Here is a 23,652-nt window from a genome sequence, read left to right on the forward strand (position 1 = left end):
AGAGCTAAACTTGTTCTTTTACTTATGAAATAAAAGTGCAATTATGCCTCTCTGCTTCATGAGTGCCATATTGATGTCATTAGTGGGATTGCAGGATGGCAACTACGATTGAAGAGATTGAAGAATTCATCTTGCTCTTACAGATGGAGGAAGACAATGGTGCACATCAAGTGGAACGAAAGATGCTAGCCCACTCAACAGAGCTCCTCAAGGATAACAAGCAGAAGCAAACAACCAGAGGGGGTGCCTTGAAGAGGCAACAAGTGTCCCCCACGCCCAGAGCACAACCAGAGGAGGCACCTTGAAGAGGCAACAAGCAATCCCCTATGCCAAGAGCACATCATGGCGAGCAGTGTATAGGCTCCAACCGAAGTCTTGGAGTGCCCGAGACTCAGACCACTAGAATGGGGAAGGACCATTGGCGACGAACCTTATCCACATGACATCACGGTTCGATGGATGGTAAGTGGAAGTGATGGAGTTCTGTCAGATTCCGCTTATCCGCAGGACTAATCGGGAGAAATGTCCTGACCGACTCTCCAGTTGAAGGGTTAAGCTACCTACCCCTTTACTCCAGCCGACTCTAACGCCGTGCGTGCAGGAGGACGGGAGCTTAAGTCGGTGTCGAGATGAATTCGCCTAGGTGTACTAACTGCCCTTAGTTTTGCAGAGCCAATCCAGTCTGCCTCCACTCGTCCGCCTTGTCGAGTAACCTTTTTGAGTAACAAGGTGACAAAGTGTTTGCTCTACTTTTACAACAGCTCCATCTCTTATGAATCAATTGACCTTGTTATTGACCAATAAATCAATAAAAGTAAAAATAGTTAAAATGGTAAAAATTGTTCACATAACATTCATCCTACAGTTATCCCCGCCAGACGCGAGGTAAGGTTGCGATGTTAAGGCAAAATTCAATGTTAATAGAACATAAATCAATAAAAGTAAAAATAGTTAAAATGATAAAAATTGATGGTAAGAAGGATAAGAAATGATAAAAATAGCAAAAAGCAATAAAAGTGAAGTGAGATTCAGAGCGTCTAAAGATAGAATAATACATAGAATAAGTTACAGTATTTTTAGAATGTTATTGCACCAAAACAATGAAGGACAAATTGAATAGTTATTCAGAGCGTAGGCTAAGAATACAGTGGTCTGACCCACTAGAGAGAAAATTAGGTTAAAAAAATAATTAACTGGGCTGCTCAGTTTGAAAGCATTAGCCTTAGAGTTCTGAGGTCCTGGGTTCGATCCCAGACCCGCCTGTGTGGAATTTGCATATTGTGCCCGCGTCTATGTGGTTTTCCCCCACGCACTCTGGTTTCCTCCCACATCCCAAAAAAATGCAACATTAATTGGACACTCTAAATTGCCCCTTGGTGTGATCGTGAGTGTGGCTGTTTGTCTCTATGTGCCCTGTGATTGGCTGGCAACCAGTTCAGGGTGTACCACGCCTCCTGCCCGTTGACAGCTGGGATAGGCTCCAAAGAAAATAGATGGATGGATAGTTAAATTGGGGCTATCTAAATAGACAACTGGAGGAAAAAATGTGTAGTGACAAAGTAGACCTGTAGAGGACAGTAATGCTGGTTGGTGCACAACTCCTGAACAACACCGAGTAAAAAAAACGTAATCAGACTACAATCAAGTCAAATCATCCATTTTCTGTTTCTCGATTCTGGGCCATCTCCGAACCCCTGTAGAAAAGAGTCAACGGCCAGCATCATGGGAGCCGTTCTGGGCTTGTGCTCCATGGCGAGTTGGGTACGTAACTCGGTAATTTTGTTCGCGACGGATGATGTGGACCAGAGTTCTGCATGTCGCATATGGTGTATTTTCACTGGGGAGGCATGACTGCGCAATAACAAAACCAGAGGCCGTGTGATTCTAGTGACGCACATCAACAGCGTTTAAAATGTAGTGCGTTTGCTGTAGTGTGGGATGTAAAGATTGATCATCACTTAAAGACTCCTGTGTTATTTGTACATTTATTAGCTCGTGTCGTTCTAAGTTAATGAACCAAGGCCAAAACAAAGCTATTTGATTGTAAATTCAACTCTAATAAGGATAGTGCAGATCCTTATATAATGTAAGGGCCATGTTAGTACACAATGTCTGGGTGTATATCTTCATTTAGGTAATATTGCATTGACGATGATGTCAACAAATCAGGCCGCTAAGAAGTTAGCCCTTTCTAAACAAGAGTGCAGTATTTTATCGCGGTAGTCTGCGACATTTGATCTCAGGCCTGATATGCAGTTACATCGCTTTTCTTGACATTTTAAAATGATTTGTGGCTTCACGGAGTTGGACGTGATCTATTTTCTCCTTGGTCTGCGTAGATCCCCTGTCTGTGCGGCAGCGCCCCCTGCCTGCTATGTCGTTGTTGTCCCAGTGGAGACAACTCGACAGTGACTCGACTCATTTATGCCTTCTTCCTTCTGCTTGGTGTGGGCGTTGCCTGCGTCATGCTGATGCCCGGCATGGAGGAACATTTGAAGAAGGTAACGCGTGCATGGATATCTATACTGTGCTCATTTCTCAATCAGATGACAATTTTAATGCTTCAACAATCATCATAACAATAACCATGTAATCGATGTTTTCAAGAAAAACTAGTATTAAACTATCTTACATTTTTATTCTTCCAGCACAACTTTGTTGTCAACCTGTCTATTTTGTGAACTATTTAGCTTTTTTTGTTTTGTTTTTTTAATTTTGGGCACCACTCCTACTACAGATACATAGGCACCTGAAAATACAAATGAAAATAGGGATGCACCTATATCACTTTTTACTTAAGATTTGAGTACTCATTGATACGTGACAATTACATCTTGCATTTGTGAGGAAATCTTTTTTTTTTAAATTTAATCTATTTCTTAACAGAGGCATTGTTTTACTTAAATATATAACAACAAGACTTAACAATAAATTCCATATTACAAAAGAAAACAAATGAGTTATTATGTGGTAACTAAACCAGTCCAATGCAAAACTTAATTAACCTACTAATCATTAATTTTACAGGAAGAAATAAACACTGAAGTGGAGCTAAATGCAGCTCATGCAGACGTTATATGCCTGCTCATGTAAACGTGAATGACTGCTGCAATGAAATGTAGGTCAGCATTAATGACATGACAAGAGGGTGGAAAATAGCATAGAAATCAGATATTATTCTATAATACAAAACACAAAAAGAAGATAAACACCTAATTATCAACTATTCCAGACTGTAAAAGAAACGCAACTTAGGACAACGTAGCCCTACTTTGGGAGTGAAGCCCATGACTTGCTTGCCAGTTGGCAGCTGCCACCGCCGGCCTCCGTCACCTTCTAAAGAGTTCATCCATTTTGCAGAGCAAAAAGTTGTAGTCTCCTAAAAGTGGTGTCATCTGCATTCTTAGTATATTTAGTATATTTCCAAACAAACGTCTGACGTGATGAAGTAGTTTGTGCAGTGGAAGAAGAATGACTTCATAAGTAAGACTCACAGCGTTGAAGCTGTGTTCTGACTTAGCTGCTGTAGGAAAGGCATTCTGTCGCAAACCGCTCTATGTATGTTTATGTAATGGCATTTGTATTATACAGTTGAAGCCAAAAGTTTACATGGAGTGCAGTGTAAAAGTATTTGCCCCCAGATTTCAGTTTTTTTTTTTTGCATATCACATACAAAGGTTCCAAGTCATCAAACAAATTTCATTATCAATGACAGCTCAAGGTAATTCACCCCATTAAATCACTGTCACTGTGACTAACCCCAAATTTGGGAAAGTTGAGTTCAATTTCACAATTCACACCCAAACTTGATTACCACCATACTTGGTGAATCAAGAAATCACTTATATAGAATCTCTCAGAGATTGTGAAGTAGGCTACAAGGTCTTAAGAACCAATAGATCATTCAAAGAAATTCAAGAAGAATTGGAGAAAAAAAGTGATTGAAATCCATCAGTCTTGAAAAGGTTATAAAACAATTTCCAGGGCTTTGGGCCTCCTGCAGTCAGTCCGAGCCATTATTTACAAATGGAGAAAACTGGGAACAATCGCACACCTTCACAGGAGTGGACAACCAACTAAAATGACTCCAAGAGTGTGACAACAACTCATCCAGAAGGTCACAAACATCTAAATACCCGCAGGCCTCAGTTAACCATAGAGAACCCAAGACATCCAAATTCTCTTTTAAATTTTTATGTACTAACTAAATTAATCAATAAGCATCAAAGGAACACAAAAACATCACATTTGGAAAAATTGACAAATTTACTTCCGGTTTAGGTAATAAGACATATGACCCAGTGAGCCTTAACTACCAAAAAACAATCCTTTTAATGCAGACACGTGTGAGACTTTGGGCTTTAAGGGTAAAAAGAGTAACTGTGGTGCGTTGTATTTATTATAAATACAACTGTATAATATACAGTAGGCCCTTAATTACACTGGTTTCATATGTGACCCTATAGATTCTCGAGGGCAAAAGTCAGTGTTCATGATTCTGCCATAAGAAAAAGACTGGTCAAAGATGGCATCTATGGGAGAGTTCCCAGGCGAAAAAAACCCCTGCTGTCACCAAACAACAATGGCTCGTCTCACATTTGCTTAAAAACATCTTGACGATCCTCAAGACATTTGGAGAGACATCAGTGGACTGAGGAATCAAAAATAGAACTGGAAGGTGTGCGGCCCATTACATCTGATGTAAAAATGGCATAGCATTTGATAAAACATTATGCCAAAAGTGAAGCATGGTGGTGGCAATGTGGTGGTCTGGGCCTGCTTTTCTGCCTCTGGACCAAGACAACTTGCTTTGATTGATGGAACAATGAATTCTGCAGTGGCCCAAAAAATCCTGAAGGACAGCGTACAGCCATCAGTTTGGATTTTTTTTTTATGTCATAATACATTGAATAGTCATTCGAAAACTGGATTTTGAATTTCCCTGGGTTGTCTCTAAGTGATATTAAAGTTTATTTGATTGTTTAAAACCCATGTGTGTCATAGATATGCAAAAAAAAAAAAAATAGAAAAGGGGTGAATACTTTTTCAGAGCACTGTACACTATGCAAAAACACATTTCATTTTTTGTCTCTCTGACAAATCAGAATAAACTTCTTTCAGGTGAGCAGGATCACCAAGATTATTTTATTTTTTTAAATGGCACATTAATGAGAAATTCTTACAGAATTTTATTGTTATATAATTCATTTTCTTCAAGCTTAAAGTTTACATCCAAAAAATGTATTATGTCTTTAAAGAACATGGGGAAGCAAAGATGATATCAGGGCTTTAGAAGAGCTCCTGATACCTTAATTAACAATATGTGAGTTAATTGACGGCACAACTGGATGTATTTAAGGCCACAACTCAAATTCTCTTTCCTTGTTTGAAATCATGGGAAAAACAAAATAAATCATACAGGAAATCAGAGAAAGAATTGTGGAGTTCTACATGTCTGGCTCATCCTTGGGTGCAATTTATAAATGCTTGAAGCTGCCACATTCATCTCTTCAAGCAATTATACGAAAGTATAAACATCATGGGGAATCCAGCCATCACACTTCTTAAGAAGGAGACGGGCTCTGTGTGTCCCGTGTTCAAAATGGTTAAAAACTGGCTTGGGGATAAAGTCTCGGGAGTGGCCATCACAAAGCCCTTATATGAATGCTTTTGGGAATCTGTGGGCTGATCTGAAAAGGCGTGTGTGAGCAATGTAACTGACAAGCCAGACTCAGATCAGTTCTGTCAGGAGGAATGGGCCAGGATTCCAGAAGAGTACTGCCAGAAGTTTGTGTAAGGTTACTCAAAATGTGTGACCAAAGTAATGCACTTCAAAGGAAATGCTACTCAATACTAAGGAAATGTCAGCTTTTGACCTAAATAATATAATAAAATAAAATTTCATCATTGTGGCATTTAACAAAATGAAGTAATTTTAGTGTTCATTAAACAGGCTTGTTCTTATTTTACTTCAGACAAGTGAGACAAAAAATTAAGTCTTTTTGCACAGTGTATGTAAACTTTTGGCTTTAACTAGGATTTGACTGTGTAAAATGATGTACACAGATTTCATCACACCGGTGTTTGTTCTTTAGGCCTATTAAACATTGGAAGTGTGCACTAAATTCAAACTGAAATTCAGAACCATTAAAGGATTTTACAGAGTAAATAGGTACTGGGTCCACTGTTCTACATTATGGACCACCAGCATTCTGATTACAACTCTTAACATCTTTGTTCATGTATTCCTTTAGATTCCAGGATTCTGTGAGGGAGCAATGGGTTCATCTATTCCTGGCATTCAGGGTCATGTGAACTGTGACGTGCTGGTTGGCTACAAGGCTGTGTATCGCGTTTGCTTTGGCATGGCCATGTTTTTCCTTCTCTTTTCACTGCTTATGATCAAAGTCAAGAGCAGCAAAGACCCTCGAGCTGCACTGCATAATGGGTGAGACCAGACACAGAAATGTGTGAACGAGGTGTGTCAGAATTCTGAGTTCCAGGACAGGTGTCACAAGAGATATGTTTCAAATCCAAACTTCAAGTTAGCCCTTCCTACATTATTCTCCCGGAGTCTAATACAATTTCCAGCTTTCTCTGCCACACCTCTATGCACTCATGGTTAGATTTTTCGGGAATCCTTCCACAGCTCCCTTGTCTTGGCTATCCTGATAGCATAGTCTAGTTATTTTAGGCTACGAACTGTCAAATGCTCAGGGCAAATGGGCCCTATTTATCAATAGTGTACACAAAGATGAGTGCTTAAATTAATTCATATCCACATTCAAGGCACAAATCTGATTCATCAATATGTTCGTATATATACTTGTTTTTAGAAATTCCTCAGACAATTCTTATGCACAAATAATGCAGGATCAGCTTTTGAGAAGGTGTTAATCACATATTTCACCCAAGATGGAGAATGTATTGGAACTTTTTATTCATTAAAAACAACAGTAATAATAACTTAAGCGATAATAAATCAAAACAGGAATGTTGTAATCCAGGGGTCTTAAACTCAATTTAGCTTTGGCCCACCTGAGGCAGAGTCTGGCTGAGGCTGGACTGCAAACTTGGCACATATGTGGACGTATGTGCAATTTAGATTATAAATTAAAAACAATCCCATCTTCTCAAATATATATATATTTTTTAACACAAAATAAAATGAAGGACGCTGGTGTTTATAACTTGTTTGCAAAAGTGCTAAAAAAAAAAAAAAACTCCATGGCAACGCTGTGTAACATTCTCTGATTGAAATTTGTTTCTCTGCTTGCATCAAGTCGATGTCACACACCCGATAGCCATCTACCCCACCGTGATTGGTCAGCTCATCAGCTCTGCATACAACACTGTAAAAGTGCCATTCAGATAAAACTCGATGGCCCCACAATTTAGGTGGGCCACAAATATTGTTTCCATTGCCATTTGCAGCCCGAGGGCCGCGAGTTTGAGGACCCTGTTCCCATCCCTCCAATAATCTGATTTATGCATTTTTTGTAATTTTATTCATCAGTCACTCATATTTGAAAAATGTACGGGTGTGGTCAGTAATGCCCGCAGATATAATGTTGCGCTTGTGATTAGGGATGGAATCTCAAGACCTTAAAATAACTTACTGAGTTGTTATATCCTAGTATGTTGTTGTTACCTAATACCCTAATCATAATTTATTGAGATTGCACAGAGACAAAAATTTTTAAAGAGGTCAATAGACATTAAATTTCAAAACTAAATATTCATATAATCAAATAATTTTATTTCAACATCATCATCATCATCATCATCTTCTCCACTGCTGATCTCAATGTCAGTGTCCCTGTTTCTGTCCACCCTAAGCCTCTTTGCTGGAATGCAAAACATACCAGATGTTTCAATATCATCTCCCTCCATTTTACTTTTTCTTCCCATAGTCATGTATTTCTACAGGTCTGCTTTGATAATTTCTGATCTCTCTTCCTGGTTCCAGATGAGGTTATTAACATTGGTGAGAAGCATATCTTCCATTAGTGAGTGATTCATATTAAGCCTCCTGTCAGACAGCATGACTGTTAAGTGACTGAAGCCCCCCTCAACTGTAGCTCATGCCAATGCACAGGATGACCTCCACCAACAAACAAATGTTGGAAAATTCCTTCCTTCTGTAATGAAAGATCCTTTAACATAGCATCTTTGCCTTCATACTTTTTTTAGAAATATTTCACTACATGACGAAAATCCTTGCATTCACTTTTGGTCTTGGATCTGTCAAAGCCACTCATACTGAATGTGACTTCAAAGTGGGAAGCCAGCTATTCAAGCGATTCCACCTCACTTTGGATTTCCCCCCAGAACATTTGAGTGTAAATCTCATAATGAGATGATTCAAACCTCTTTAGAAGAAAGTTCTGGAGCGAGGACGAAGAATGTGATTTTTGCTGTTGAATATGCTTCACTGCTTGCGTTACATTTTTCATTGGCTTGTATGACAGTATTTGATACTCCCGATTTGCTTCTTTTCTTTTCAAGTGGCCTGATCTTGGATATGTGCACTGGAGTTCATGATTTGAAAACTTGAAACCTGATGAGTCTATCAATTCAGCAGGTGTAGAAACATTACCTGCGTAAAATCCTAGAAATGTTCTCAATGTAACTGAATTTCCTTTGACATGGCTCACGATGTTGATGACTTTCGACGTAAATGCGCTCACACCATGCGAAGAAGCTCGGAACATATGCTTTTGGCATAACTTCTGAACGTGCTCAGTACGGTTAACTTGCATTTCCTGTTGCCGGGTGAATACTGATTGTTTAGGATCAGGCTTGTTTTGTTACCAACGTTTATGAAATAAACACGGAAATTAATGTCAAGATTACACAAAATAAGTTCCGTCTTTCAATATGTATTTTTTTTACTCATAACACATTTTATGCGCGTGAGTTTTCGTGCTCGACTGTGCAGATTTGTGAGTGCGATGGCACGCGGGCGCATGTGTGCCCATCAAATCACAGTGACTGTATTCATCATGTGCACATGTGATGTAAATTGACCTACACACGGTTGCACATATGGCTTTACTTTCAATGCTAATTTGATGAATTGTATCAACTACAAATATATCTTTGCTATGCCATGTTTATTTTTTACTGTCTGAATATTAACAACATATACACCAGGGCCAAAGCTTTCGAACATTTAGCATTTGAGTATCTTACCAAATTTTTCATTAATTATGAGGATAGTTTTTTTTTAAATTTCATTTAGGTTATTTTTATAATTTGTGCTTGGTTAAACAGCATTTATGAATACACCAGAAAAAAGCCATTTCACTCTTATTAGCAACTAATTGGTTTTCTGTATTAGGTCAGTATTAGATTTACATTGAGGAGCAAACTGTATTTTCTTTTCCCTAAACATTCAAGTTTTTGCAAGTTCATACATAACAATAAATGAAACACAACTACAAATAAATTTGAGTTAAAACTTTGCAATGCTTGTAAGCATAAAAAACACAAGGCATTCATTAAAAAAAACCATAGCATTTGCATGCATGAACCACACTGGTCCTAAGAGGCCAAGGCGTGCACAGCAGGAACAGCAGACGTGCTCTAAAACGAGGCACACACTTGGTGATTGATGTATTAATCCCATGACACAGTGGGTGACTGATGAAATAATCACGACACAGTGACTTTGAATGATCAATTTTATTGATTCATCGCAGCCCTAGAATGCTACGATGATATCTTTGTTGGCATGTTGGTTGGTCACCTGGCTAACATTGAAGAGGAAAACGCATAGTTTTGGTTTAAAATGTATCTTTTGTGTCACACCTCATGTGTTAGGTTAAGTGAAGTCTATAAATTGCCTACAAGTGTGAATGTAAGATTTTACAGAATAGTATAGAATAGTAGTTCTATAGTTTCAAGACTTGAGGCGTATAGAAGAGTCCAGGTAATTTTCAAATTCCTTTTCTTTTGCAGGTTTTGGTTCTTCAAGTTTGCAGCAGCTGTTGCCATCACTGTTGGAGCTTTTTTCATAGCAGAAGGTCCCTTTACAACTGGTAACTCAGGCTGTTTCCTCTATAGCTGTAGCTTTTGGTGTTTTTTTAATCTTTAACATAAGTACACTTTAATTCTGTAGGCGTAAGAATTTGTGACAAACTTCAAAGGATTTTTACAATAATACAAAATATATAGTCCCTTTCATGAAAACCAAAGAAGCTTTAGTTAAAGACAATCACAGCAAGTAGATGACAATTTATACAAAATCAACAACGAAACAACAAAACTAGCTGCAAAAGGGCTGGGTTGGTGATGGCGAAGGATTAGTCCACGAAGGTTTGTCGAATGGTGTGAGGAGCATTGAGGAGACTTCAGTAAGTACAGCAGGTGTTGTGGTGCGGACGAAACTCATTTCGGCCGCTTGTATCCGGGAACTTGTTCTTTCGGTTATGACCCACAGCTTGTGACCATAGGTGAGGGTAGGAATGTAGATCGAGTAGTAATTGAGAGCTTCGCCTTTTCACTTAGCTCCCTCTTTACCACAATGGACCGATACAAAGTCCGCATCACTGCAGATATTGCAGTGATCCGCTTGTCGATCTCCCACTCCTTTCATCCCTCACTTGTGAACAAGATCCCAAGATACTTAAACTCCTCCACTTGGGGCAGGATCTCACCACCGACCCGGAGAGAGCAGGCAACCATTTTCCGACTGTGGGCCATCGTCTCAGAATTGGAGGTGCTGATTCCTATCCCAGCTACTAAACACTCGGCTGCATACCGCTGCAGTGAGCGTCGGAGATCACGGCTAGATAAAGGCAACAGAACCACGTCATCTGCGAAGAGCAGAGATGCACTGCTGAGGCCACCAAACAGGACACCCTATATCCCTCGGCTGCGCCTAGAAATTCTATCAATAAAAGTTATGAACAAAATCGGTGAGAAAGGGAAGCCTTGGCGGAGTCCAAATCTCACTGGAAACTAGTCCGACTTATTGCCTGCATTGCGGACCAAACTCTGACACCAGTCGTACATGGACCGAACAGCCCATATCAGGAGGTTCGGTACCCCATAATCCCGATGAACCACCCACAGGACTCCCCGAGGGACATGGTTGAACGCCTTCTCAACGTCCACAAAACACATGTAGACTGGTTGGGTGAAAATTCCTATGCACCCTCAGGTATCCTGCCAAGGGTATAGAGCTGGTTCACTGTTCCACGGCCAGAGCGAAAACCATATTGCTCCTCCTGAAACTCAGATTTCACTTCCCGACCGACCCTCCTCTCCAGCACCCCCGAATAGACCTTACCAGGGAGGCTGAGGAGTGTGATCCCCCTTTAGTTGGAACACACCCTCTGGTAAACCTTTCCAAAAAAGGGGTCCACCACCGCAGTTTGCCAATCTAGAGGCACTGTCTCAGATGTCCACACATTTGCAGAGGTGTGTCAACCAGGAGAGCTCACAACATCCTGAGCCTTTAGAAACGCCAGGTGAGTCTCATTCATCCCCAAGGCCTTGTCACTAAGGATCTTTGTAACCACCCCGGTGACCTCAATCCCAGAGATGGGAGAGCCCTCCTCAGAGACCTCAGACTCTGCTTCTTTCTGGGAAGCCGTGTCAGTGGAATTGAGGAGGTATTCAAAGTATTTTCCCCACTGACCCGAAACATCCCGAGTCAAGGTCAGGAACGCCCCATCCTCACCATACGCAGTGTTGATGGTGCACTCCTTCCCCCTCCCCATTGTTTGCTGCATTGGCATAAACAGGTCTGTCCCCGTACCCAAAGTTGGAGGGAGACTACCCTCTCATCCAATAGGGTGTACCCCAAAGTACAGGTGCACAGCCGGGGGGCAATAAGTATTCCCACACCTCCTCGGCGGCTCTTACTGTGGGCAACTCCAAAGTGGAAGAAAGTCTAACCCCTAAATTTGTTTCTTGAGGTGCCTACCCAGTCTTAAAACATAACATCAACATGTACTGCACATTCACTAATGCTAAATGTCAAATCAATTTGTTAAAAGAAACCTTTGTCAAGAAATTGTGTTCTTTTTTGAAGTTCAATGCAAGATGAATCATATGAGTGTATAGCTTGCAGCATTTAACTGACAATTGTAAACCCATCTCATTTCTTGACAGTCTGTTTGGGAAACTGTAGTTCATTGGCAGGGGGTGAAATAACAACTTGTTGGATCTTGTCTTTTGTAGTGTGGTTCTACATTGGTATGGGGGGTGCATTCTGCTTTATACTCATCCAGCTGGTTTTACTCATTGACTTTGCCCATTCCTGGAATGAGTCGTGGGTGGAGAAGATGGAAGAAGGCAATTCTCGCTGCTGGTATGCAGGTACGTAAGTCAATGGAAATGACTTTAAACATTTAGTGGCTGTGACATCACAAATAAGCGCAGTACCCAAGATTGTTCCTTGTGTAGGGATGTATGTAACGAGTGTTTGGCATGTTTGCAGCCCTGCTGTCAGTCACTGCCCTCAACTACATGTTGTCTCTGGTGGCCGTGGTCCTGTTCTGCGTCCATTACACCCACTCAGACGGATGCACCGAGAACAAGGTCTTCATCAGCATCAACATGCTGCTCTGTCTTGGGGTCTCTGTCATATCTGTTCTGCCACAGATCCAGGTAATAATCGCATTTTCTTGACACATGTTTACTTTTAAATAGGGATTGAAGATTTTATGGAAACAATCAAAATGGTTTGGTCCGCATGTGTTCCGTTAGCTGGATTACATGCATGAGTTTTATTTTTCCCTCATTTACCAATGTGTTAAGTCACATTAGCTAAATTGCCTGTGGTGACACATAATCTGCAATATGCCCTCCAGCAATGCAACAGCCAATCATATTGCAACGGGGTGCGCATTCTGGTCCCTAGCAGCACGGTGGCCGATTGCATAGAGTAGGGTATGTCCAAAGTCTGGCCCAGAGGTCGATTGCGGGCTGTGTTAAAATTTTCACTGGCCCGCAGCTTCTTTGAAAAAAAATCATCCCCAAACATGCGTTAATTGGAGACTCCAATTAGCCCTATGGTGTGATTGCGAATGGTTGTTTGTCTCTGTGCCCTGCGATTGCCTGGCAACCAGTTCAGGGTGTACGCTGCTTCCTGCCTGAAGATACCTGAGATAGGCTGTAGCACTCCTACAACCCGTGTGAGGATAAGCGCCTTAGTTAATTGATGGATGATTTTGCTCCCTGTTCCAGTTCCTCATTTCGATTCCACTTCCAAATGATTCTTGAGTCCAATTCTTTTAGGGGGGAGAGGTCAAAAACGTTTGCATGGCTTAAATAAAGGCTGTCCAAATTATGAACATTGATTTTCATAGCAACCTGCAGCATAAATTCAAAAGAACGTTTGACTTGGGATTCTTTACAACCAATATGAGCAACAAACATATAAAATAAAAGGCAGTGTGTGTGGCGCTAATCCGATTGACCAAATACTCATTAATTATTGTTTTGGTTAAAAGTTTAGTATAGTCATTTGCAACTGTTTTATCATGTCAAAGGGTTTATATGTGCAAGTTTTAACATGACTTCCTGTTTTCAGCATGTAGCTATTTATTTTTAAAGGGTTTTTACTGGAACTGAGCATTTTGATAGGAAAAATAACTTCACGTTATCAGTAAAATTAAACTGAAATGAAAAAGAGTAATAAATGGAACCAAATGATCTGTTATACCTTGATTCATTTACCTGCCCACTAGTGATGGGCATGGCAGTTCTTTTGACTGTACTGAATCACTCGATTCAGTTCCTTAAAAAGATTTATTGAAAATATTCATTCACCGAATCTGTCAGTTGTTTTTCATAAATGCTTCCTTGTTCAGTTAACGATCCATCCCTGAAGTTCACGTCCACTCAACACATTTACCGACGTACTATAAGCGTTGTTTTGTTTGATTTAAAGTTGGAAAGGTAGTGAAATTAGAGACTGGCCAAGAATGCTCATCCCCCACCACCACTGAAAGGTATGAAATTAAATAATCTGAGAAAAAATAGGGACCCCAAACATTAATAGTTGGTGAGGAAGCCATCAAGAATGTAAAACACTTTTCCAGTGAGAAGAACACCAAAGTACCATGTTTTACTAATAACGTGGCGTCTGATATCTCTCACAAAATCCTGGAGATCACTGATCAGGACCCAACTGTGAAATCTGTCATGATACACACAAGGGCCCTTGATGTTCTGAAGCAGCAATCAAAGGTAGTGAAGCGAGATTTCATTGATCTAAGAAAAGTGTAAGGTTCAGATGCAGAGGTTTTTATAAGCGGACCTCTCCCACTTTTACGATCTGGAAATGAGCGTTTGTCGAGGCTCCGTCAAATGAATAGTTGGTTACGCAAAGTGTGCACTGCACTATATGTGAGTTTCATTGACAATTTCTGCCTTTGTTGGGAGTGAAAAAATCTTTACATAGCAGACGGTTTCTGTCTAAATAGAAAAGGGGTTAACATATTGGCTGCCAAAATTTTCTACTGTGTGCATCATTCACCGGTCTGTAAAGAAAATGCTTACAAAAATCAAGGACAAAAGGATCCAGTTGTTCCCAAACAATCGGAGGAACAAGAGATAAGGTGAGACAGGGTGCACACAGATTCATTTGAGTCATCCAAAGAATCATATGAGCTAATGACAAATGTAATGTGTCAGCACTTTAAATCTCCCTCACCTCTTCCTTCCCCATTGGAGCCATCCACACCTCAGAATTTCTCCTCAATGACTCCATCCAAACAATCTGCAGTAGATGTTGACCCCCCTCTCCCAGCCTGAAGGCGATGTTGGGTCTGATGGATATGATGAAGACTATTGTTAACGATGGAGTCCAGCCTATACAACGCCAAGATCTTCCTTCCATCCCTCCTCGCCTGAAACCACTGTCCACTAAGATGCGAAAGGTTGCTCCTCCACCCATGAAGACTCTTATCTGTAAATCTGACTGACATTTACCAAGTTTATGGAGACTGTGGCTGTACCACAGACTGTGAATGCTGAGACAGTTGATTAACTTTTGGACAATTTCACCTTTAAATCACAAATGCCATGAATGCTGTCATATTGACCATCCGGAGGCAACCTAGAACACCGTGGAAGAGGTTTTTGCAGCTATTTTGACTTTGTGTGGTTGTTGCCTAAACTGAATTATTACCACAGCAATATCACCCATGGAGAACAAAATGGAGTAGATGTATCCTTTGCTGGGACAAATCATGAGGGAGTGTTCTGGCTAACTTGACTGATCTGTTTCCAGATACCCGTTATTATGACGATGCACAAACAACCATTTTTCCTCTGAGTGTATCAAAGTAGTCGAAGATCTGGCAAAGTGTCCATTTTGGGTGATGTGAGAATTTAAGTAAATATTAGATAAACAGGAGGGAAATGTTGGTTTAATTGGATATAAAGTTATCTCATATTTGCTCTCTTGGTTGTTTTTAATGCTTCATTGCTTATATGATGTGATCCAATCAAGAGGCCCATTGGGTGCCATGGAAACTTTGCCATGATGTACTTAAACAATGTGATGCAATCAAGTTACATTGGGTGCCGTGGAAACACCAGACAGTGATGCAGAAGACAACATAAAGACTGGCGATGTCGAGAGGATGATGAAGACATCGCAAAGACTCACATGGACTATCATTGTCATGGTTGCTTTGTTTGTCACATTTGCTTTGTTGCGATGCGGACCACGCTAAGGAATAAAAAAGTGGAGACATGGAGATGTGATTAAAACGGCTTGGAGATTGTGAAAGAGACAAATCCCACGTTCTCCTCGCTAGCCAGAAGTTCCTCTTGTCTTCCTTCCTTGAGAAATTGTAATTTAAATGTCCTAGGCTGCTTAAACCTGACAGATGGGTCGTGGCTGGGTCTTTCAACATGACAATTACCCGAAGCACACAGCCAGGAAAAACAAGGAGTCGCTCTGTATGAAGCATATCAAGGTTCTTGCGTGGCCTAGCCAGTCTCCAGACCTAAACCCAATAGAAAATCTTTGGAAGGAGCTGAAACTCTGTTATTCTCAGTGACACCCAAGAAACCTGTCTGATCTAGAGAAGATCTGTGTGGAGGAGTGGGGCAAAATACCTCCTGCAGTTTGTGCAAACCTGGTGAACAACTACAGGAAATGTTTGACCTCTGTAATTGCAAACAAAAGCTACTGTACCAAATCTTAACATTGGTTTTCTCAGGTGTTCAAATACTTATTTGCAACTGTATCAAACAAATCATTAAAAAATAATACATTGTGATTTCTGGATTTGTCTTTTTCGATTATCTCTCTCACAGTGGAATGCACTTACGATGAAAATTTCAGACCCCTCGATAATTTCTAGGTGGGAGAATTTGCAATATAGCAGGGTGTTCAAATACTTATTTTCTTCACTGTACGTACGCACATTTGCCAGTATGGTGAAAGTCTTGGAGCGAAAAGATGAAGATCATACTACGGGAATTGATAAAAACACGGGGTAAAAAACTTTCGGATGGACATGGGTTGAAAAAAGTGGAACCGTGCAGATAGGAACGAAAACTGTATCAACTTCTAACTGAACACATACAAAAAGTGGACGTTCCCGGCAAAGTGCTGTACACTCTGTGTTCCGATATGATCAATTATGGAAGCCGAGGCGGAAAAAATATCCAGGAGCATATCCAAACCAGGAAACACAAATGTAAGTTGGACATAAATTTCTCAAATAACTTGTGTACTTATTTCTGAAGTATAACTTGTAAGTGCAGTAGTAGCCTATATGATATAAATTTCACTGTCTACATTTTTATGTCTGAAGTTTGGCAAAATTATTTAGGTTTTTTGGACTCATATTTTAAGTTTTCAAAATGTAATGATTGCCTTGTAATTACACTGTTAGAAGTAACCATAGGTCACCATTTAACAGTGTGTTCTATAAAAAATTTTCGTGCCCAGAGTGGGGCGCACCCCACTTTCATTCCCCCTCTGAAGGCAGACATTTTCAGTGATTTTTCCAAATTGGTCATTCTCAACCCTGTGTTCAGCAGTTGAAACCATCAACGAGCTGTCTGGACTCAATACCATTTATTTTTTTCAAAACTATTGTCAAGTCAGTTTTACCTGATTTGCTGAAATAATTAATTGCTCACTTCAGTCTGGCGAGCTCACCAAAGCTCTTAAAGTAGCTGCTGTTATCCTCTTCTAAAAAAAAAGAGCACTGGATGATTCCATGTTAACAGGCTATAGACTGATCTCAAATCTCCCGTTCATCGCCAAAATTGCTGGGAGAGTTATTTTTCATCAACTCAGCAATTTCTTGAATTTAAATTTGAATTTAAAAATGTTGAATACTGACTCAGGAAAGGTGTAAATTTTGATCTTGTCTCAGCGCAGCTTTTGATACAGTAGATCGTAATATACTGCTGAACAGGTTGGAAACATGGGTAGGACCAAATGGAATGATCCTTAATGATTTAGGTCCTAACTGGAGGAAAGGAGCTACTTTGTAACCATTGGAAGAGCTCAATCACAACAAATGGCAATGACCTATGGGGTCCCTCACGGGTCAGTTTTTAGACCCCTCCTGTATATGCCACCCTTCGGTCAAATTCTTCAAAACTTAAATTTTGATATCATAGCTATGCAGATGACACACAGTTAGAGCCTTGTGAAAGTATTCGGCTCCATTGAACTTTTCAACCTTTCGCCACATTGCAGGCTTCAAACATAAAGATATAACATTTTTATTTTTTGTCAAGAATCAACAACAGGTGGGACACAATCATGAAGTGTAACAAAATTTATTTGATATTTTATATATTTTTAACAAATAAAAATGGAAAAGTGGGGCGTGCAATATTATTTGGTCCCTTTACTTTCTGTGCAGCAAACTCACTCCAGAAGTTCAGTGAGGATCTCTGAATGATCCAACGTTGACTGATGATGATAAATAGAATCCACCTGTGTGTAATCAAGTCTCCATATGAATGCACCTGCTCTGTGATAGTCTCAGTTTTTTTTTTTTAACGACATAATGTGTTTTATATCTGTAAACTTTTGACCTTGAAGAAAAGATTCCAAATTGTCTTAGAAAACGTCTCATTATTGTGACATTTAACAAAAGCAAATGTTTTGGGTGATCCTGACTGACTTTAAACAGCAAAGGTTTAGTCTGATTTGACTTCAGACAGTGAGACAATTTTTTTTTTTAGTGTATGTAATCTGGCTTCAACTGTATTTGCAGCAAGCAAACTTATTCTGTTGTATGAATAGCAACAGCTTTATATCTTAAACACACACACATAGACACAAAATATAACATTTGTAAAAATTCAAATAATACAAAAAAAAGAAAAAAAATTATTTCTGTAAGACCCAATGTATACTGAATTGAACTAACAACTTAGGCATCACCACACAACCAAGACAAGAACCGAACCGTGCAGTTTGTGAACCATTCAACCCCTGCTTTTAATGGCTATTTAAATCATCACTTTGACAGAATATAGATGTTGAATGAGTTAATGGTATTTGTTTTTCTTGCTGGTGCCTGTTTTGTGTGTCTGAGTGAAGGAGTCCCAGCCCAGGTCTGGCCTGCTGCAGTCCTCCCTGGTGACCCTGTACACTATGTACTTGACCTGGTCTGCAATGACCAATGAGCCTGGTAAGAGCTGTAAACTTAATGGCTATAATTGTTACATTTTGTTTTTTTTTTGCATGGGTTTTCTTCAAATACTTCCAATTCGTCACTCAATGCATGTGCAGTGCCGTGCAAAAAATGATGCCCCTTCCTAATTTTTTTTTTTTTTGCACATCAATCACACACAACGGTTTCATATCATGGACGGTTTTCGAGCATGAATGATAAGTTCTCACTGCAGCATCTCAATTGAATTTAAATCCGGACTTTGACTTGGCCACTCCAAAACCAGATTTTTTTTTTTTTTTTTTTTGGAGCCATTCAGAGGTAAACTTTCTGCTGTGTTTCCGATCGTCTTCGTGCCGCATGATTCAAAAGCGCTTGAGTTTGAGGGCACAAACTGATGGCCTTAGTTTCTCTTTCAGGATTTTTTTTTTTCTGGTACACAGCAGAATTCATTGTTCTATCAATCACTGCAAGTTGTCCTGTTCCTGACGCAACAAAGCAGCCCCAGACCATCACACTATCACCACCAAGCTCAACTGTTGGCATAATGTTCATTTCATCAAATGCTGTGCCATTTTCAAGCTAGATATAACAGGCCATACACCTTCCAAAAATTTCAATTTTTGAATCATCAGTCCACAGAATGTTTCTCCAAAAGTCTTGAGAAGCATCAAGATATTTTGTTGGCAAATGTGAGACAGACCTTTACATTTTTGCTGACAGCAGGTTTTTTTTTTGCCTCGGAACGCTCCCATGGATGCCATTTTTGCCCAGTGTCTTTCCTATAGTAGAGTCATGAACACTGACTTTAACTGAGGTCAGCTAGGCCTGCAAGTCTTTAGACGTTGTTGCAGGTCCTTTTGTGATTTCCTGGTTGAGTTGTTATACCACACTCCTGGTATAACTTTAGTTGGCCATCCACACCTGGGAAGACTTCAAATAAACAACTCTGACCTGGGTGCAAAAAAATGTGATTGGGATATTCATAGTTTTTTTTTCTCCTTGTCCAACATGAAATGTCGTATTTTGGAATTACGATTGCCAAAATTGTTTGTGCATATTTGCCCTGGAATTGGCTGGGGACCAAATCAGGTTGTATGCCGCCTAGTTCCCAGACTCAGCTGGGATAGGCTCCAGCTTGTCTGATGTCTCAAATGTGGATATATTGGGTACGGAAAATGGATCAGTGGATTTATGTTTGCCAAATGATAGAATAATAAGGCTATAGAATGGCCACTTCACTCCATCCTTCCATCCATTATCGGAGCTGCTAAACCTCACACGGTCATAAGAGATCTATTGTCAGGAGGCAGGGTACACCCTGAATGGTTGCCAGCCAAATGAAGGTCACATAAAAACAACCAACCATTCGTACTCATAATCACACTTAGGGGCAATTTAGAGACTCCAAAGAAAGCATGTTTTTGGGATGTGGGAGGAGACCGGATTGCGCGGAGAAAACTCACACAGGTACGGGGGGAGAACATGCAAACTCTACACAGTCTAGGATTTGAACCCCAGTTGCCAGAACTGTGAGGCAGACGCTCTCAGCAGTCGTCCACCGTTCCACCCAAGGGCCACTCTTAAACATTAAATTTTTTTATTCTTTAGCCATTTTTAACCAGTTTGGCAGTATGCTTTGGTTTGTTGTCCACTTAGAAGACCTATTTGCACACAGGATTTACCTTCCTTCCTTATGTGTTGAAATGTTGCTCGAGTATTTTCACATCAAACTCCTTTGTAGTGATGCCATCTATTTTGTGAAGTGCACCAGTTCCTCTTGGAGCAATTTACATCACCATGCTTACACCGCTTTTCAAACACAGTTGGGTTGGTGTTCTCAGACTTACAAGCATCCCACTTTTTCTTCCAAACATAACGATGGCACAGGTTCAAGTTGTTACCCTACAAAATTCATCATGCTTCCACGACTATACAAACCAAATTTTGTCTGGTCTCGCAGATAGGAAGTGCAACCCGAGCCTTCTAGGTATCATCGGGTTGAACACCACCACCCCTGCAGGTCAAGACCATGTGGTTCAGTGGTGGGACGCCCATGGCATTGTGGGATTGATTCTCTTCCTCATGTGTGTCCTGTACTCAAGGTAAAGAAGCAGTTGAACTGTAAGTTGGCACTCGCCAATCTTTCTGTGTAGACTCCGATTGTTTCTTTCTCTCCTGTAGTATTCGTAACTCATCCAACACCCAGGTGAACAAACTGACTCTAACAACTGATGAGTCTGCACTGATTGAAGAAGGGCCTCAGCCTGAAAGCTTTGAGGAGGGCAATGGGGTGAACCGTGCTGTGGACAATGAGAAGGAAGGTGTTACTTATTCCTATTCCTTCTTTCACTTCATGCTGTTCCTGGCTTCACTGTACATCATGATGACCCTTACCAATTGGTACAGGTAGGGAGCGGGGAATGGTTGGGACTCGCACATTTAGAAACAAATTAGATTCAGACCCATTTCATGGTTGTGGTTCTATGTTGTATTTTCACTGTAGCCCTGACTCCAAGTATGAGGCCATGACAAGCAAGTGGCCCTCCGTGTGGGTGAAGGTCTCCTCCAGCTGGATCTGCATCGCTCTATATCTATGGACGCTTGTGGCACCACTAGTCCTGGTCAACAGGGACTTTGACTGAAACACTCATTGTCCCAGATGCTCACACATACAGTTGTGTTCATAATAATAGCAATATTTGTAAAATGGCGAATAAACTTAAAAATTCCTCTGATAAATTGTATTTAATTACCACAAATTCATTAACGACACTGCTATTTCCAAACAACAAAACAGCAAAAAGCCATTGAATTTAATATTCTACAGAAAGTAAAAAAAAAAATCAATGTTAAAAAATAGCAGTGTTGACATCTTGTTTTACAAGGTCAATAAAGTGCTGTAGTGCTATTATAAAAAGCTTGATTCATCTTTCCTAACAACTAATATTTAGTTGCATAACCATGGTTTCTGATGACTGTTTTACATCTGTGGTACATGGAGTCGACCAACTACTGGCACAGGTCAGATTTTGCAGCCCAGGATATTTGTACCACATCCCACAATTCCTCTGCATTTCTTGGTTTTCCCTCATGTACAAGATTTTCTGTCAGTTGTCTGTGGCCCTTGGATCCAAAAAGAACAATTTTACTATTTTACTCTCATCAGTCCTCATAATATGCCACAATTTTTTGGGGTAGTCAATGTGTTCTTTGGAAAATTGTAACTGCTTCAGCATGGCTTTTTTCCCCCTTTTTTTAAACAATCGGACTTTGTGGCGCTTCTTGCTGGTAACTTGGCTTCACGTAGATGTCTGATTGTCACAGTACTCACAGTCAATCTAGATCTTTGATTCTCCTGGAGCTGATCATTGGCTGATCCATTCATCTTTCTTTTACCTCCTTATCTTTCTGGTTTTGGCTGCCATTTCACGGCATTTATTATTTTAAGTGAATAGCCCATGTTTTTCTCTACTACTTCGTAGGTTTTTCACTCTTATGAAGGCACAGCTAGCATATGCAAAGCGTTTAGATAAGGGTCATGTTTAACACTTTTCTTTCACACCATTAATGACCTCACTAATTGAACTCGGCACTTATTTTTTTTTAAACACGCCCCTTCCAGTAAATTATTCAGTTTCACAGAATCTGAAGTAAATTCGTCATGCCTGTTGTGTCTAAGTTTTCTATAAGTTTTATTTAAGTTTCTAGAAACGTACTTGCACTGTAGAAGTTGAAATATTAACAACAATAGTGATTTATCTTGCTAATGATTGTTGGACTGCTGTTATTTTGAACACAACTGTATGTAGCCATTGTCAGCTTCACTTGTTTTGTTTCCGCAAAGCTCATAAAGTGTAGGTGGCTGCATTTTGATTGGCTTGGGTGTTAAAAGTTGTTTGGTAGATGTGATTCCCCCCCCACACACACACTTTTTAAACCTTTTCGTGTTCCACCGCGAGCTGCAGACTAGTCCCATTTGCTTGTTACTGTTACTTTTCAGTAGTGTGTTGTGTTGTATATACTTTGCCCCAGTGTGTTCTATTAAAATCGTTGCATGCTTTTTCCTTTAAAATGTTGCTGACTGCTGCTCAAGAATCTAAGGGATGTAATTAGTGTACTGTACAATATATGAAAAAATATGACAGGACACCAGAGCATTTAACCTGGAAGTTAAATATTTACTTGGAACAAAATAAAAGCGGTTTGTGTTTTGAAAATGAGCATGTCTGCAGCTGTGGCACTGATTAACCCCATGGTAGGTCTATTAATATCGGCGGAGCATTTTCGAGGTTAATCCAATGCATTCCTTATTCTGTTGGTTAGTAAAGCCATTGACTTCCAACATGAGGAAAAAGTGTTCACTTTTGTTTACACACTCTGCAGAAGTATTGGATTATTGCTATAATCTTCTTTTATCCAAATACAACTTTTGAAAGTGTAGGTGATTTAATGTAAGTGATTTAATAAAAGTACCTGAAATGTAAAATGATGTACTATAATGCAGTGCATTTCATCAGACTTTAATTGAACTGCAAAGCTTAGTAACAAACAGCTGTGACAGAACAAATTAAATGAAAACAGAATGCAGGCACTTTTTAAAAAATTTTTTTATCAGTGATAAAAGAGACTGGACATGAAAGACTTCAACAGTTGGTCCACTGTGAAGACAAAAACAAAAAATTACAACATTCTTGACAACTGGGACACATTTTCATTACAACTCACGAACATTAAACTATATATATTAACTATAATATTAATATATTTTGATTCTATACAAGAGCTGTATTGAAAATCTGGTGTGACAATTGCTCATTTTTGAATGAAAGTTTTGTACATCAGGAAACCTTTTGGGCGTTACAAGGCATTATATATGATGTATCTTTTCAGGCATCTACATTTCATTGCAATTACAAATTATTAACATTTGTCTTTAGAGAATCACATCATACAATCCAAAAATTAACCCCACATCTCCTGCCAAAAAAAAGAATAATTATCCTTAAAGCACAGTTCACAATGTCATCGCTAT

General features: G+C 39.8%; 1 protein-coding gene across 1 annotated transcript; it reads left to right on the forward strand.

Annotated features, from left to right (window-relative positions):
- The first annotated feature begins 1,562 nt into the window (after positions 1–1,562).
- Positions 1,563–22,840, forward strand: serinc1 (serine incorporator 1). The gene is made up of 10 exons (XM_061811935.1): positions 1,563–1,761; positions 2,340–2,501; positions 6,255–6,448; positions 9,964–10,043; positions 12,193–12,330; positions 12,452–12,621; positions 18,545–18,635; positions 20,581–20,722; positions 20,802–21,026; positions 21,124–22,840. Exons 1-10 carry the CDS (start codon positions 1,723–1,725, stop codon positions 21,260–21,262), a joined length of 1,380 nt encoding a protein of 459 aa, XP_061667919.1. The 5' UTR covers positions 1,563–1,722; the 3' UTR covers positions 21,263–22,840.
- The last annotated feature ends 812 nt before the right edge of the window (positions 22,841–23,652 follow it).

The sequence above is a fragment of the Syngnathoides biaculeatus genome, chromosome 23 (genome assembly GCF_019802595.1).
Source record: "Syngnathoides biaculeatus isolate LvHL_M chromosome 23, ASM1980259v1, whole genome shotgun sequence".
In the NCBI taxonomy this organism is placed as follows: domain Eukaryota; kingdom Metazoa; phylum Chordata; class Actinopteri; order Syngnathiformes; family Syngnathidae; genus Syngnathoides; species Syngnathoides biaculeatus.

What these genes read in the sequence shown, in the direction of transcription:
- serinc1 (XM_061811935.1), top strand. Translation starts at nt 1,723, where the DNA reads ATGGGAGCCGTTCTGGGCTTGTGCTCCATGGCGAGTTGG. An exon ending in AGAAGGTCCCTTTACAACTG is followed by an intron (nt 10,044 to 12,192) that starts GTAACTCAGGCT and finishes TGTCTTTTGTAG; the next exon opens with TGTGGTTCTACATTGGTATG. An exon ending in TTCTCGCTGCTGGTATGCAG is followed by an intron (nt 12,331 to 12,451) that starts GTACGTAAGTCA and finishes GCATGTTTGCAG; the next exon opens with CCCTGCTGTCAGTCACTGCC.